At 44.3% G+C, this 15,966-nt stretch overlaps 1 protein-coding gene across 7 annotated transcripts in view; it reads left to right on the forward strand.

Annotated features, from left to right (window-relative positions):
• Positions 1-15,966, forward strand: part of TNFRSF19 (TNF receptor superfamily member 19) — a 91,038-nt gene that overhangs the window by 68,123 nt on the left and 6,949 nt on the right. For 4 of the 7 annotated variants that reach the window (XM_036831724.1, XM_036831727.1, XM_036831726.1 and 1 more), the window contains exons 6-9: positions 10,112-10,276; positions 10,761-10,886; positions 14,138-14,258; positions 14,861-15,266. In XM_036831724.1, coding sequence (XP_036687619.1) covers positions 10,112-10,276; positions 10,761-10,886; positions 14,138-14,258; positions 14,861-15,266 — 818 coding nt within the window. Of the gene's footprint in view, positions 1-10,111; positions 10,277-10,760; positions 10,887-14,137; positions 14,259-14,773; positions 15,267-15,966 lie in introns of those variants that run through there. The other 3 variants (XM_036831730.1, XM_036831729.1, XM_036831728.1) reach the window with 3 other exon arrangements.

Consider the following 15,966-nt stretch of genomic DNA (forward strand, 5'->3'; position numbering starts at 1 on the left):
AAGCACTGCTTTTGCTGTATCCCATAAGTTTTGATATGTTGTTTTTTATTCTCATTCCTCTCAAAGTATTTTCTAATTTCCTTTGTGATTTCTTCTTTAACCCACTGGTTATTTAAGAGTATATTATTTAATTTCTGCATATTTGTGAACTTCCCAGTTTTCCTTGTGTTATTGATTTCTAGTTTAATTCCATTGTTGTTGGAAAAGTTACTTTGTATGATTTTAGTCTTTTTAAAGCTATTGAGACATGTTTTGTGACCTAACATGTGGTCTATCCTGAAGAATATTCCACATGTACTTGAGAAGAATATATGTTCTGCGATTGTTGAGTACTTCCTATTATTCTTAGAATAGAATTCAAGCTCCTCAATACAGTTTACAAATCCTTACATGCACTGATCCTGACCAGTTCTCTGGCACTGTCTCCTTCCACTCTTCTCTTGGTTTGCCCAGGAATTGTTTTTATTTTCTGACTTACTAATTAACTTAATGCTTTAGTGTAATAACATTAAATAAATGAGTGACTGATTAACTTAATTCCTTAGTGAAATAACAATAATGTACCTTTTGATAGCGTGTGGAACCATTGCTGTGTACCTTCGTGAAAAGTTTAAACATATATGGAAAAAGATTGAACGTAAACGTTCATAGCAACATTATTCATAGTAGCCAAAAGGTGGAGACAACTCAGATATCCACCATCTGATGAATGAATAAACAAAATGTGGTTCATCCATACAGTGGAATGTTATTCAGTCATAAAAAGGAATGAAGTTCTGATGCATGCTGTAACATAGGTGAAACTCGAAGACATTCCACTAAGTGAAAGAAGCCAGACACAAAAGGTCACATGATATTTTATGATTCCATTTATATGAAATATCCAGAATAGGCAAATTCATAGAGACAGAAAGCAGATTAGTGCTTACCAGGACATGGGGCGAAAAGGGGGAGGAAAACCATCACTTTAGTGGTGATGGTTACACAATGTTGTGAATGTACTCAGTGTCACTAAAGGTAAATTTTATGTTACGTATATTTCACCACAATAAAAAAAATCAATTCAGTTTTAAAAATATTTTTTTTTCTGTGCAAACAGAAAAAAATCTCATTTTCAAATAATGTTTTTTTTATCAGTTATTGAAAAACAAACCACATAGTTCAAAGACCAAAGTTTAAAGTGAAAAATAAGTAAAATGATAAAGACTCACTCTTTTACATTACATTACATCCAGTGTCAGACTGCTTGATATAAAATGGATTTTAAAAATCCAACTGTTTTATTTATTGTTTATTTCAGAGGAATATGCCGGTGGCTTGAACTCCAAAGGGTTTATCTCAACAGATAAATGAAATCTGGTGGTAGACAGTGCAGAGAGGATGTAGAACAGAGATCAGTAAACTACTGCTCTTTCTATGGGAATACAGTCCTAGCCATTCATGTACATATTGTCTGTGGCTCCTTTTCACTGCAATAGCAGAGTTGAGTGGTTGCAAACCTTTACAGGAAAAGTTTGCCCACCCTCAGTTTAGATACTGCATTTAGTATTTGACATCACTGAGGAGTCAAGCCTCCTCTACAATGTACTCCAACATCCTTAGTAACAAACTTTTATCCCCATGGCTGGCCAAAAAAAACAACCCGGGCACATTTAGGTAAGGGTATCTCCATGAATAAGAATTACACAGCTTTTTCCTCCCAGCTGGATTATAACTTGCCTGAGGATAAGAACCATACTTTATATTTACTTATATTCTTTATACTTTGCATTTAGAAAAGTAAGAAATAGTTTTATTAGGTCTACAAAAAAATCAGAAGAAAATACTCAGGGACACTTTTGATACTCTCTGTCTTCATTTCTCAGAAATAAATTACTGATATTATTTTTTTACATGTTCCTTTGTTATCCATAATCAACAAATTCCACTTGGAAAGAAAAAGGAACAGTGCTATTCTAGCATGTCAAATAAAATGTAATCATGTCTTCTTGTCCTTCCTTCATCATCATCATTATTATTATTTTAAATAAAACCAAGGATACTTCAAATGCCAAAAAGAAAAAGAATAGAAGCTTTCTTTTAATGTGTGTGTCGCTTGTAACCAGGGGCAGGCGGGGCAAGAGAAAGGGGAGGAGGTGAAAAAAAACAAACGTAAATCATAATTGCATATCAAGACCCTCATCTAAATTAGAAGAGGATCTATGTATAAAATAAATAAGATACATGGACGTAATGTGCCACACAGGGAATATAGCCTATATTTTATTATAACTATAAATGGAATATAACCTTAAAAAATTGTGAATCACTATGTTGTTACACCTGAAATTTATATAATTCTGTACATCAACTATACCTCAATAAACAAATAAATAATTTAGAAGAGGGGAAAAAAAATCCAACTATTTTGTTTATTGGCAGACTTCTTTAATACATCTGGAATTCATACATTGAGTGTTACCATAGATATTTTTGTTTAACCAGTTTAGATTAACAAGATAAACCTTACTAAACTCCAGGACTATATCCTTGCCTCAGTTAAGATTGCAAAATGCTCTTTGTTAATATATTTTTTTAATGAAAGAACATAGCTAGAAATAGATTCATCAGGTTTTTAATTTGTTGAACAGTTATTCAACATGGGGTTTTTTGGTTGGTAATGGTAGTGATGATGGAAGAGCACAGAAAGCAATGGATTGATTTGTACTTTACTTGAAAGAAATATAAAAGTCAAAGATAAAATATATTACTGAAAATTATTAGCAAACGTCTAAATCGTAAGTTTATCTTCCTGAACTAATTGTTAATTGAGTTGCATGTGCCAAAGCATGGTCATCCACAAGTGAAAAGGCTCACATTTCCAATTCTGTTGGAGTTTCCGAAGTGATCTGTCACATAGTGTGACACCTGCTGTATTATTTTCTTACGTGAACTCTCTGATGAAAACACAAGGCATTAGTGAGGTCTTAAACATGGAAGCCCAGACAGAAAGCATAATTAGTTCATTTACAGCTGGTTCTCCCCTACTCTATTTATCTGACACTCATCTAGTTCTACCATATAGACCTTAAAAAGAACATTTAAAAAATAAATTTAAAGAGCCATATGTTCTTTTTCACTGCGATAACATGCAAGAGCCTCTTTAATCTTGGGGCAAGAGAGGTTGAATTTGTGAAGCTCTATTTGTGTTTTAAGTTAGGTCAAGTTATATTGTATATGTTAGCTAATTAAGTCGAATTTACTGGTCTGTACGAAATTTGAACTTAGCAATCCTTCACACGGTAGTATATTTTTTGCTCTAAGCGATATTGTTGGAATATTGGAAGGAGCATAGCTTAATTTTTTTAAAAAGAGCAGACAGACAAGTCGGGCCTAAATCTAGATTGAACCAGATTCAGTTGTTTAAATGAAAAACTGTATAGATTTGTACAGATGTCTTCATTTTTTAAAAATAATTTATCTTTTATTCAAATTGTTGAATACTTTATATTACAGTAAATTTGATTGAAAAAAATGAGGAAAGAAATCAATTTTTAAATATATACTCATGTTGAAATCAAACAAGCCAGCCGAACGGAGTACAAACCAAGGAACACTGTAGTTTGGTTTGCTTTCCAGAATATGAATACCCAATGGTGGTTTAAATGAAAAACTGTTTATAGATTTGAACAGACGTCTTCATCTGTAAAACCCTTGCTGTGAAGGGTTATTATAACATTTCAAAAGTGGGTAATAAGAGGCCGGCCCTCTGTAGGTGTTTGATGTGTGGTGTCTGTGATAATGTTGATGATAATTTGGATGACTTAATACAAAAAAAAAAAAAATTCATGGGCTTCTGTTGTTAGCAGATCTCTAAATGTTCATGTAATTTTCTCCATCCCTCTGAGTGGTTTTAGGGGGAGGGAGTGGGTAAAAATGTAAGATAAAGATGCCTAATTTGGTAAAATGATAGGAATGCGATTTAATCGTTCCCTGTATCCAATTTGCCTAACGGTCAGTTTCTGAAATTGACACCAAAGCCGCTTTTGTTGGAAGATGTGATTGACCTCCTGAAGGTCCTCTCCTTTTCTGGCTTCTTTGGTAATTCACTATAACTCTATTGTTGCTAAGTGTGGATTTTTAACTAAGATTACATTTGGCGGAGAATAACTAAAATAAGATCCCTTTCTGATGAGTCCATGGGGTGCTAATTCAGATTGAATAGAGAGAGCTAAATTTTTGTTTCATTCTCATTCTGAAGTTATAGCCAATAACCTTCAAGGTTTGTGTATTGATAAATCTGAGCAACCCTTGCTTTTTCTCCCAGAGTCAAATTAACATAACGTAAAGTAAGTGCCTGCAGATGAAACTGTTATTTTCCCCCAGCTGTTTGCACCTGTACTGTCACCAGCCAGAGGTGGAGGGATAAAGGACAAACGCATTGTGGGTATAATCTCATCTCGGTGATTGGACAATTTGCCATTTAACAAACTTTGGGGAATACTTAGGGTTTTCCAGTTTCTTTCACAGACATGCATTCGTTTCATCATTTATATTTACTGGGCACCAGCTGTGTGCCCAGAACTCTTGTAAGTATCATCAATACAGTGGTGAACAAAACCGCTGACATCTCTGCCCTTATGGAGCCTGTATTTCAGGGAGGGATTTAATTGGTTGTGGTCAAGGCTAAGCAGCTGTAACAAGGAAGCCCCCCAACACTGCAGCCTCTATAAGACAGCAGGTCCTCTCCGTTCTGTAACCGTCCAGGTGATTCAGCTGGTGGAACAGCTGTGCTGCAGGTGTCCTGCAGAGACCCGGTGTCTGGCCCCTGCTGTTGTGCCAGCCTTGGGTAGCTTCCTCTTCTGTCCTCCTCACCCATAGGATCCGGACTGGGCTGCTGCTACATGCAGCTCCAGCCCCAGTGAAGGGGACTCCGGAGTCATTTGTCCCTAAAGTGGAGATGACGCAGATGCCACACCATCCCTTCTGCTCATCCTGCCGGGCCCCCTTGACTCTGGTTTGGACGTATCACACTTGGCTACAAAGGAGGCTGGGAAACGTAGCCTCTTGCTGGACCAGCTTAAACACAAGGCAGGGGGGTGGGTTTGGGGAAGCAGAGTGGGCTGTACTGCTCCCACCACAGGGGAGAAAGACAAGGAAGCACCCAAGTTAAATATATAAAATGTCAGGTGGTGGCAAGTGCTGGGGAGGAAAGGAAAGCGGGGGGCATTGGAGAGAGATGACAGCTTTGAGGAGTTGGGCAGGGGAGCCTCACTGGGTAGGTGACACTGGAGGAAAGAGCTACAGCAGTGAAGGGGTCATGCTCGCAGCCCGGGGAGGGCGCTGCAGACCGAGGCCATGGCAGGGAGGAGAGATTCGCGGGGCGCAGGGCGGGTGCTGGGAAGAGGGTGGGCCGGGACGGTGGAGAGCTCGTTTGGCGATATGCTGGGCTTAAGGTGCTTCCCCATCCACGTGGCGACGTCCCGCTGGCCGTTGGGTTTGTGACTCTGGAGCTGGGAAAGCAGCTTGGACTGGGAATGTAAAGTTCAGAGAAACGAGATGCAGCATCTGACTTAATCCTGTTCTTTACTGTAAGGACCACGCTCACCTCTGTGGGGAGAAGCCGGCCAGGCCGCAGAGAGGTCACGGGCTCCTGACCGCAGACCTGTCCGGGTGTGCAGGTGTGCATGGAAGCTCGTTCCGCCCTGAGGGAAATGCTCGTGGCCCCTCGCAGTGGATCTCGGTGCCACATCTGAGCCACTGTGTGATCGTCCCTGGGGAGGCTGAGGTTCAGGGAGGGGCCAGATGGCGCCAACCAGCTCCCTCCTCCCTGTTCAGCACCCTCTGTGGGGAGTGGGCTCTGGGAAGAGGGAGCTTCTGTTCAGCAGGTTTTTAAACGCAGCCTACTCAGGCGTGAGAGAGTTGAACAAGCAGGGGCCTCGAGAGGAAGCAGGGCTGCAGTTACTAGTGGAGGGCGTCTGGGCGCTGCCCCTCCTGCCATCTCGCCCTCGAATCCTTTCCAGACTCAAGCCCCTCCGTAGAGTTTCCCCTCTGCCCAGCTCATCATGCGACACTGAGATCCATGCTGGGCCAGAGGCCCGCAAGTGGAACCAGCTTCTGTGCACACCTGGACACCTGCACACCTGGACACGGGGCAGGTCTGTGGTCAGGAGGCCTGTGGTCTCTGGGGGGCCCGGCACCTGGACACCTGCACACCTGGACACGGGGCAGGTCTGTGGTCAGGAGGCCCGTGGTCTCTGGGGCCCAGCAGCTGGACACCTGCACACCTGGACACTGGGCAGGTCTGTGGTCAGGAGGCCCGTGGTCTCTGGGGCCCGGCCAGCTTCTCCCCACAGACATGAACCACCTTGGGCTCGTTGCTGCCTGACAGATGTTTACCTGCATCCCTGGGCAGGGTGGTCCACCAGAAAGGACCCGAAGGCCACGTTCCGGTTCTCGGGCTGCCTGCACATCGCTGTGTGACCTTGAACAAGTCCCTCAAAGTCTGGGTTTTCTCCTCCATAAATGGAGGGTGGTCAACGGACCTCACCCCATCGTCAGGAGGGTGGGGTCACCGGAGGTGCGTGTCAGCGTCAGGTGGAGGAAAGCACGCCAAGGTCCACTCCGGCCTGAGCTCGTCCTCGGACCTTCCCGACAGCAGTCGGAGCCCGGCCACAAATCCCCCCAACACACACGTCTCCCCAGCCACGTTCCGAAGCTCTTTAGAGGCTGAGGTGCAAGGAGGGCGTCTCAGCTACTCGGATTCGCTCACCTTGTCCCACTCCAAAGCGGGGAGCAGGCCTTATAGAAACACTTGCCAGGCCTTGCAGGTGACCCCCGTGTTCTCATCTGTTCAGATCCTCACTCAACGAACGTCGTGCCTTGTAGGACTGAGACGTCTCAGTCACTACAGACACTCAGTACATCACCGTCCAGTTGAGCTGAGCCCACTGAAACGTTCAGTGTGAAACTGAACCCAGGTACAGTGTGTCCTGTAACGTAAAACTTAAGCGAAGAAACAGCTCTCACTGTGAAGTAACTTGCCGAAGCGTAGTGCTGAGATCAGGGAGGAATCTGATAACTTAATTGGTTAGGGGAAGACGTGCCTTTGTATTCCAGAAGAGCTAAAACTTTCCAGAGAATATGGATAGTCCCATTCCCGATGGCTTGGAAGTACCCTCAGGATCCGAGCAAGGTGAGGGTGAGATGCCTTGTGGGCATCGAGGTGCTTGGTCAGGGCGTTGACTTAAAGCCGTGGGTGGAAAGAATCTTGAATCTCAGTATCGTGGCAGCAGCCACAGGCCAGAGAAGCAATCTTTTTTGGTTTGTAGTCGATAAATCCCTTTCTGAGCCAGAACTTAGTAGGGTAGAAGCCACTTCATACAGCTGGTACCGCTCCCTCCCCTCTGTTTTTACTGCTCAAGTCAAAAGAATGATAAGAAAATAGGCTTTTATCAGGAACTGATGTGAATGAGTTTCTGAGGGTGGTTCTAAAATCTAATGATATTCGGCCCAGTCTCTCATAGCTTCTGTAGTTATGTCTGCATTGCTGACGTGACAAACTTGAGAATGATGAACCCATTTCCCATTTAAAAAAAAAAAAAAAAGATGGTGTTTGCCGTAAGGGTTGTCATAAACTTGTCCATATAAACAAGAATAAAGAATGTGGCTTTCGGGCTTCCCTGGTGGCACAGTGATTGAGAATCTGCCTGCCAATGCAGGGGACACGGGTTTGAGCCCTGGTCTGGGAAGATCCCACATGCCGCGGAGCAGCTGGGCCCGTGAGCCACAACTACTGAGCCTGCGCGTCTGGAGCTTGTGCTCTGCAACGAGAGGCCGCGATAGTGAGAGGCCCGCGCACCGCGATGAAGAGTGGCTCCCGCTTGCCGCAACTAGAGAAAGCCCTCGCACAGAAGACCCAACGAAGACCCAACACAGCCAAAAATAAATATAAATAAATAAATAAATAAAAATTTAAAAACTAAAAAAGACTTTGGGATTCAAAGGTCTTATCAGGCCCAGAGCTCCTTTCAGCCTTAAAAAAAAAAAAAAAAAAAAGAATGTGGCTTTCGGAGCATGCTTCCCATGGGGACTCTTGGGAGGGGTGTTTGCGTTAAACAAGATGCCTTTTCGTATATAGGTGTCAAAAACTGAGAGGTGAAACGTCCGTCTTTTTCTTGTTCATCTTCAGATGCTCCTGCCTGGGAAATGCATAGAGAAATAGCTTATTTGGTGTAATTACGTTTAAAATGGTCGTTATTATGACAACTCAGTAGCATTGAAATCACAGTATTAGTGCCCTTCCTTGGAAAGATACGTGTTACCAAGACTTTTCTGATTGGCTTGGGGAAAATAAACCCTGAGTCACAAACCACCAAATTAAAAATATAATACCCATTTGAGGGCATTTCAGCTTATTTATAAGTTAGAAACAGTTCCTTTTCTATGAAGGCAAGGAAGTTGACTAATCCATTTTAGAAAGGTTTTAAACAATAAGAACCCAGAAGACTCTAATCTTGATCTACTTTAACCTGAATTCCTGGTTCTTCGTAGGGTTTTTCTGAATATCTAATACTCCATTGATCAATGAGTTTAACTTAATCCTTACATCTAGTTAGGAACTTTATCTTCGACTCAAATAATGTATTCAGTCTCATTTTGATAACAGTTCTGCTAAAGCCTGGTATTGACTAGAGCTTGGTTATTTGGTGGGAAGTTTCAGCTAAGGGGCCTGATCTCACTCTGAACTAAACCACTTTCTCACAAACATAAATCAGCTTCACCATTTGGTCGCAATAGGTAATACTTAATGTTTCCCAAGCGTAGCCCACGATTTTACTTGCATTCGATATAAATTCCTATTCGTGTATTTACCTATCAGTGTTTGCACAGCTGTGCTTGTGTTCATACGTCCTCTTGTGAATTTGTCCACTGACAGAGGCTGTTTCAGGTTTAGATTTCATCTCTATCAGGTCAGAGGTGTAATCTGTTTAACTTGCTGTATGATGAACATCTAACGTGTGCGATTTGATTATGACAGTATGTCTACATAGCTAGAAGCGCTATTTTTTTTATGAATATTAAAACATGTTTACAAACAAGTATCCTTCGAAATGTATGATTGGATTAAGATTCTTATTCCTCCAGGTCCAAGGCGTATGGTTTATGTGCTTTTCCCAGTGGCAATAAGAAACGTGTATGAGGGTAGCCCAGAATCACTGAGTGTAGATACACCAAGATTCAACAGTCCAGAACGATCGCTCCTGCTGTCGTATTTTTATGATTCAATAATATCAACCCTGAAGTTTCTCTCTGGCTCTAGCCTCAGGGGTCATACAGTGGAAACCAGGCTTCAGGGGTTGGGATGGGGGTGGGGCCTATGCAGTCAGGGGTGGGGAGAAAGTACCAGGTGGCCTTTTGTGCCGTGTGCAGCACCGATGCAGACACCAGCCTGTCATCTCTAGGGCTGCCAAGTCCATTACCATCACCGTGAGCCACAGGGGCAAACGGCCCTGTGTCCGACGAGAACCAAGATGTGCTTCGTCCAAGTTGAGATGTGCTGTCAATCTGAGGTCACAACAGTGTTCGTTTTTTTCTCTAAAACTTAGGTGTTGTTCAGTAATTTAACAGCTAAGGCGTTAAAAAATGTTCACTGTCTCAGAAAGTGGGGGCCTACTGTGAGGTTATGAATGATCCAAGTCCTCGTTTTCCCCTAAAGTTGACCCCCAAAGCATACTTTAGTTCAGCCTGCTTAAAACTGTAGAAGGTCTAATGCCAATTACAGAACGCATATCGAGTGCTTGCTCTGTGGCCCACACTGCCAAGTGCTGGGGAGGAAGAACAAGATGACAGATTCCCAACTCGCAGACGGTTCTGGCCCAACGGGCCCGACAGCACACGTGTCAGGGCTGCGCGTGCTTGGTGTCATGGGAACAGAGGAGAGTCGCAGGTAGAGGCGCGGTATTCCAGCGATCTCCCGGGCGGAGGGCGTGTCTGAGCCCTCTAGAACACCTCCCCCTGGTCTCACTGATGTTGCCTGAAGGCCACTGCAGCAGGGGACCCCGAGTTCAGTGTGAGCACCTGAGTCCCTTGGGTGGTCGAGATGTGCTGATTCCATCCCCGTGGCTTTCAGGTACCAGCAAGGTCAACCTGGTGAGGATCCCGTCCACGGCCTCCAGCCCGCGGGACACGGCCCTGGCTGCCGTGATCTGCAGCGCCCTGGCCACCGTCCTGCTGGCCCTGCTCATCCTCTGCGTCATATATTGTAAGCGGCAGTTTATGGAGAAGAAACCCAGCTGTGAGTTCTGAGCTCTTTCTGTGTCTTAGCGTCTTGGTGAAGGGTGTTGGTCAACACTGCCATCCGGGTGTCCGACAAGAACCTAAGAGGAGAGTCAGGTTGCAGCCAAAGGGACAGAGAGAACACGTGGAAACAGGCGTCCCAGGGGCCTGCTCCCCAAGCGGCCTCCTGCCAAAAGGCGCAGAGGGCGCGGCCAGCGGGCAACATCACTTCCCGGGGACCTGAGGAGGCAGGGATACCCCCGCCCCTCGGCAGAAGCACAGCTCGTCTGAGTTCTGGCAACACAAGTACCTTACATCTCGAGCTGCCTTGACCGATTGTTTCATATCTTTGCTTCCGTGTAAGAAGGAGTATTTTTAGCTGTGAACAGCAGCTCTCCTTTCCTTTATGACTGCAAAAGCTGGGGTGGTTCTGGCTGCGCTGTGATGTCCGTGGGCCCCTCCTGGGGAAGCTGTCTCGCTGACCGAGTTCTCGGCCTCCGCAGGGTCCCTGAGGGCACAGGACCTGCAGTACAACGGTTCTGAACTGTCCTGTTTCGACAGACCTCGGCTCAGCACCGCTGCGCCCCACGCCTGTTGTCAGTGCCACCGGGACTCGGCCCAGACCTGCGGTAAGTTCAGCGCTTGGGGGCCACTAGGAATGCGGGCCCTGAAGCCGCAAAGAACTGCTCCCACTCAGGTTTCCAGTTAAAGCTAATCTAGTTCAGTCCTTCTCCCCCGTCCCCTGATGTTTTGGGTGTTTTGTGTCTCTTAAGTATTGAACAGAAAAGAAGCATGTCATTAAAATTCTAGAATTTCTCAGTAACTTCTTAAGCAAGTTTGCCTTTATTTTGGGGTGAATTGATTTAGAATAATATGAGCCTTTTGTAGAGCAGGGGATCCATCTCCTTTCTTGTCTGGTCGATTCCAACTGAACCTGCATGTAAGTGTCTTAGTGTCTTTTGGGATATCTTAAAGAAGAGGGAGGAGGGAGAGCTATTGCAGGGTTTTCCACAAACCATAATTGCCTCTGGGGTTATTGACAGAAGTGAAAGTTTAGGGAAGTCCAGGCAGACCCTGGAGGTACTGTGGGTTCGGTTCCAGACCACTGCAATAAAGTGAATATTGCAATAAAGCGAGTCACGTGATATTTTGGGGTTTCCCAGTGCATATAACAGTTACGTTTGCACTGTACTGTAGTCTATTAAGTGTGCAACAGCATTATGTCTAAAAAAATAATGTATACACCTTAATTTAAAAATACTTTATTGCTGAAAAATGCTAACCGTCATCTGAGCCTTCAGCGAGTATAGTAGTAACATTGAGATCCGTGATCACAGATCAGCATAACAAATATCATAATAATGAAAAAATAATGAAAAATTCGAAATATTGTGAGAATTACCAAAGTGGGACACAGACACAAAGTGAGGAGATGCTGTAGGAAAAATGCTGTCGATAGACCTGCTCAACGCAAGGTGGCCACAGACCTTCACTTTGGGAAAAAGCAGTAACTGTGAGGCACGACACAGCCAGGTCTGCCTGTGATTCAGATGGACTTGGTTTCTAACGTGGGCAAAAACGGGCAAAGGTGACACCAGCTGGCACACTTCCTGCCGCTGTCCCCACCAACTCACCTCCTCTGCAAAGTAAAAATCGACGCGGCCGCAGCCCTTCCGGAAGCCTGCCCTCCACCTGCTCCGACACCTGTGGTTGCAATAGCGCAGCAGCATTTTGTCTCCTGTAATAACCTTCCTGGAAGTTAAACATTTCCCAGTTCAATTGCTTATTGTCTCAGAACTGTCCGATCTTTCTTTTCAAGAAATTGAAGGGTTCAGCTTTTCAGTCTAATATTTAATATGTGGGATAAGGCATCTTCAACGTCATTATTTCTCTACTGGCCACTACTGTCTTCTGCTTTAGGGTTGAGAATAAAACATGGGATTTCCGTAGCGTGCGTGGATCTGGTTTTGCCTTTGCCTGCAGAGATCGTAGACTCAGCTCCTGGCAGTAGCGATGCCTTGGTGATTCTCAAGGCGGCCCAAGCACTGCATTTTCTAGATGCTGTGCCAGGCACTGCCCCTAGATCAGAGTTAGCAAAGAGGATCGCTTGAGAGAGAAACTTGGGTTTGAAATGTGATCAAGTACAGCTTTGTGCAAGCTCTGCCTCATCGTCACTTCTATCTGAAAAGAAAGATTAAGTACGTGGATGGCTTTGTTGCACGTTTTTGTAATAGAACGCAGAGACTGGACAGAATCCGCCCCCTCTGTCACCCGCCCAGGTTCAGTGTCGCTCATCATATAAATTGCTTCTTCCTTAGTGGCAGTGCCTGTTTTCTTTTCACTTTTATTTTGACATAATTTCAGACTTTCAAAAATGTTGAAAGAATAGGACAAAGAATTCCCACATACCCTGTACCTCGATTCCCCCAGTATTAACATTGTATCTCATTTCCACATTTGCTTTATCGTTTTTATCTCTTTCTAAGTATGGTGGGTGTACACAGTCGACCCTTGAACAACTTGGGGGTTAGGGGCACCCACGCTCCGCCCAGTCAAAAATCAACGTGTAACTTATAGTTGGCCCTCTGTATCTGTGGCTTCTCTGTGTTCACGGTTTCTCCGTATCCGTGGTCCTGCATCCTCGGAGCCAAATACCCGCTGATCATGTGGCACTGTAGTATTTACTGTTGAGTATTTACTCCAAGACGTGCACCCACACACTGCAAATCCACGTTGTTCAAGGGCCAACTGTGTGCTTTACATAGACATGTATACAGTTTTTAAATTTCCATTTAAAAATCAGTTGCAGGGAGTTCACTGGTGGCCTAGGGTTAGGATTCTGGGCTTTCACTGCCGTGGCCTGGGTTCAGTCCCTGGTTGGCAAACAGAGATCCCACAAGCTGTGCGGTGCAGCCAAAAAAAGAGAAAAATCTGTTGCAGATGAGGTGTCCCTTTACTTCAGTGCTTGTTTCCTAAGAACAAGAATGTTCTCTTACACACAGCATGATTAGTGCTAATTTCCTAATTTTGTCTGTACGCTTTACTATATTTATAGTTTTATAAAATCAGAATTACATATGTCTGTATATGTAGAGAGAGAAGTCTAGAAGGCTGTTCAGAAATGTGGACAGTGTTTTGCAGCTTACGGAATTAAGGAAGATTTATTTTTTAATTTCTGATCTAATCTCTCTATTTTTAAAGTTTTTTTCTTCAGTGAATGTGTATTATCTTTGTAACCAAAAATACATACCGCTTCAGTGAACATAATAGTTTGCAAAGCCGTGTGCACATAGATAGCTATTCTTTAAGATACATTCCTAGCAGTAAAAAGACAAAAAGGTGTGTGTGTACTGAGTTGAAGGGTTTAGACGTTTATTTTCTGCGCTGCATGGCTAGGCCACTCTGCAGAAACTCTGTGCTCTTTCCACCCTCGTCAGCCATACGTCATTTCACGTACCCTCTCATCGTTCCTCTTCATCCTTATTTTCATTGCAGTAAAATAGACATCACCTTAAATTTACCGTTTTAGCCGTTTCTCAGTGCACAGTTGGGGGGCATTAGGCACGTTCACATTGTTGTGCAACCGTCACCACCATCCCCAGAACTTCTCCACGACTCCAAACTGAAACCCTGTCCCTTTTAACCACTAACCCCCTATTCTTCCTGCCCTCCAGCCCCTGGGACCCACCATCCTACTTTCTGTCTCCAGGAATTTGACTCTTCCTGGTCCTTCATAGAAGTGGTCCATCATTTTTAAGATAAGAAAAAAGAGAAAAAATTAAACCTCATAACCCCTTTCCCCCCGAAAGTCACCCAAAGGGGATAGCTAAATTTTCAAGAGCAGTGTTGAACTGGTATAAATAAGCGCTGCACCTCACAGCCCTGCCGGCTTTCCTAGGGCCCGTGCATCTCGTCCCATCCGCATGCTGTGACGGGGCCTGCAGCGTCGGCCGGGAGACTCCTGCTTGTAGGGTGCACTCCAAGGCCATTCTTCAGGACAGGTAAATGGGTGTTTTTAATCTATATAATGTCGTGTTCGCGTGTGCAAATATACAGGCTATACTCATTTACCAACTTTTATGTGAAACTATGGGACATCACTTTTTTAGTATTATTAATAACATTCTAGACATTGTAGGGGGTGGGAACTTTGGCAAGAATTAGGTAAGTGTCTCAGGGTTACTGATAGCCAATGTAACATTCTTTATTCTTTATATTCCACTAATTTTGTTTTTGTCTTATATTCATGATTTGTGACACTTCCATCATCTGTAAGTAATTTTTAGCATGTCACACACTCAGAGAATTTTAGAACAGCAATCAAAGGAATTCAGTTAAGACCCAGGAAACTGCCTATTTTAGACATCGGATTAAGTTTAAGTATATTGGTTAGAAGTAGGTATAAAAATTCGGTTTTAAAGTAAATGTAGTAATTTAACTTACTGTATTGAAGCAAGTTTATAACAAAGGAAACACGAGAATTCTGACTTAATAACTTGTTGTTTATTTCATCTAGAAAACTGAAAAGCATAGCTGGAATGTTGCTTTGTAGTAGGTTTTTCTCCCAGTAGAGTACTTACAGCTCCTTCGAACATGTGTCCAGAAACACAGGTCCAGCGGGGGAAGCAATGCCGACTTTCTTCGGGTCTCTTTCGAGGTCCATCTGTGGCGAGTTTTCGGACGCCTGGCCTCTGATGCAAAATCCCAGCTGTGGAGACGACACCTCCTCCTGCGATTCTTATCCTGAGCTCCCTGGAGAAGATGTTCGCTCTCTCAGTCCAGAGAGTGCAAGCTCGGCATCCTTGGACTCAAACACTAGTCGGGGTGTGGTTGGTGGGGCGGTTCCAATTCAAGCTCATCCTGAAAACCTTACAGAAACTACTGATTTATCGAGACTCGACAACTCAGTGCCAGAACCAGCGCTAACTCAGGACGCGCTCACTGCTAGAAATCAGCTGGATCAGGAGAGAGGAGATGTCCATCACCTGACCACTCAGCCGTCACCCCAGGTAAGGCAGTGATGGATTCGCTGTGGGCACAGCAGTGATTTAAGGAAGCCCAGAGGGAACAGGACTCTGTCCCCCATTAAATGTGGGGGAACCTGGGGAGAAGGTCTTTCCGTCCTTCATAACTTCTTGTATGTTATAGGAGAATATATTTAAATTAAATTTCAGGAGTCTTTTTTTTTTAACTAATAGCTCATCTCTAAGGCCATCCAGGGCAGCCGCATTCTTTTCTCCTCTTGTCACTCCAGCTACCCAGCACCGCACCCCAGCACCATCCTGATTGAGAGATGAGTTAGTTATGGGAGCATCTTGGAAGCAGTTCCTCACCTTTGTCTTCCCCTGTGATGTTCTTATGCCCAATACTTACATGCTGTCCATTCACGGTCAAGTTAATGAGAATTTAGGTCCCCTCCGGCTACCCTTTTCCCTCCTCTCTCTTTCACTGTGGTTTTTCTAGATTGCTTTGCTTTGACTGATTGATCAGTTTGGTTGGAAATTGATTGTTGGTTGTGATCTGGCACCAAAGACAGTAGAAGAACCTTCCAGATGGAAGGGTCTGAAATCAGGTTTTGGGTGGGGCGGGTGGTGACTGCAGGGAGATGGGGCTCTGGCACCGGGGGTACCTGGGCACTGTCCCTGCTTTCTCCTCCAGGTGAGGAGGTGGCCTTTGCTGAATTTGACTTAACGTGTATAAGCGTTTCCT

Source organism: Balaenoptera musculus, chromosome 18 (assembly GCF_009873245.2).
Source record: "Balaenoptera musculus isolate JJ_BM4_2016_0621 chromosome 18, mBalMus1.pri.v3, whole genome shotgun sequence".
Classification (NCBI taxonomy): Eukaryota; Metazoa; Chordata; class Mammalia; order Artiodactyla; family Balaenopteridae; genus Balaenoptera; species Balaenoptera musculus.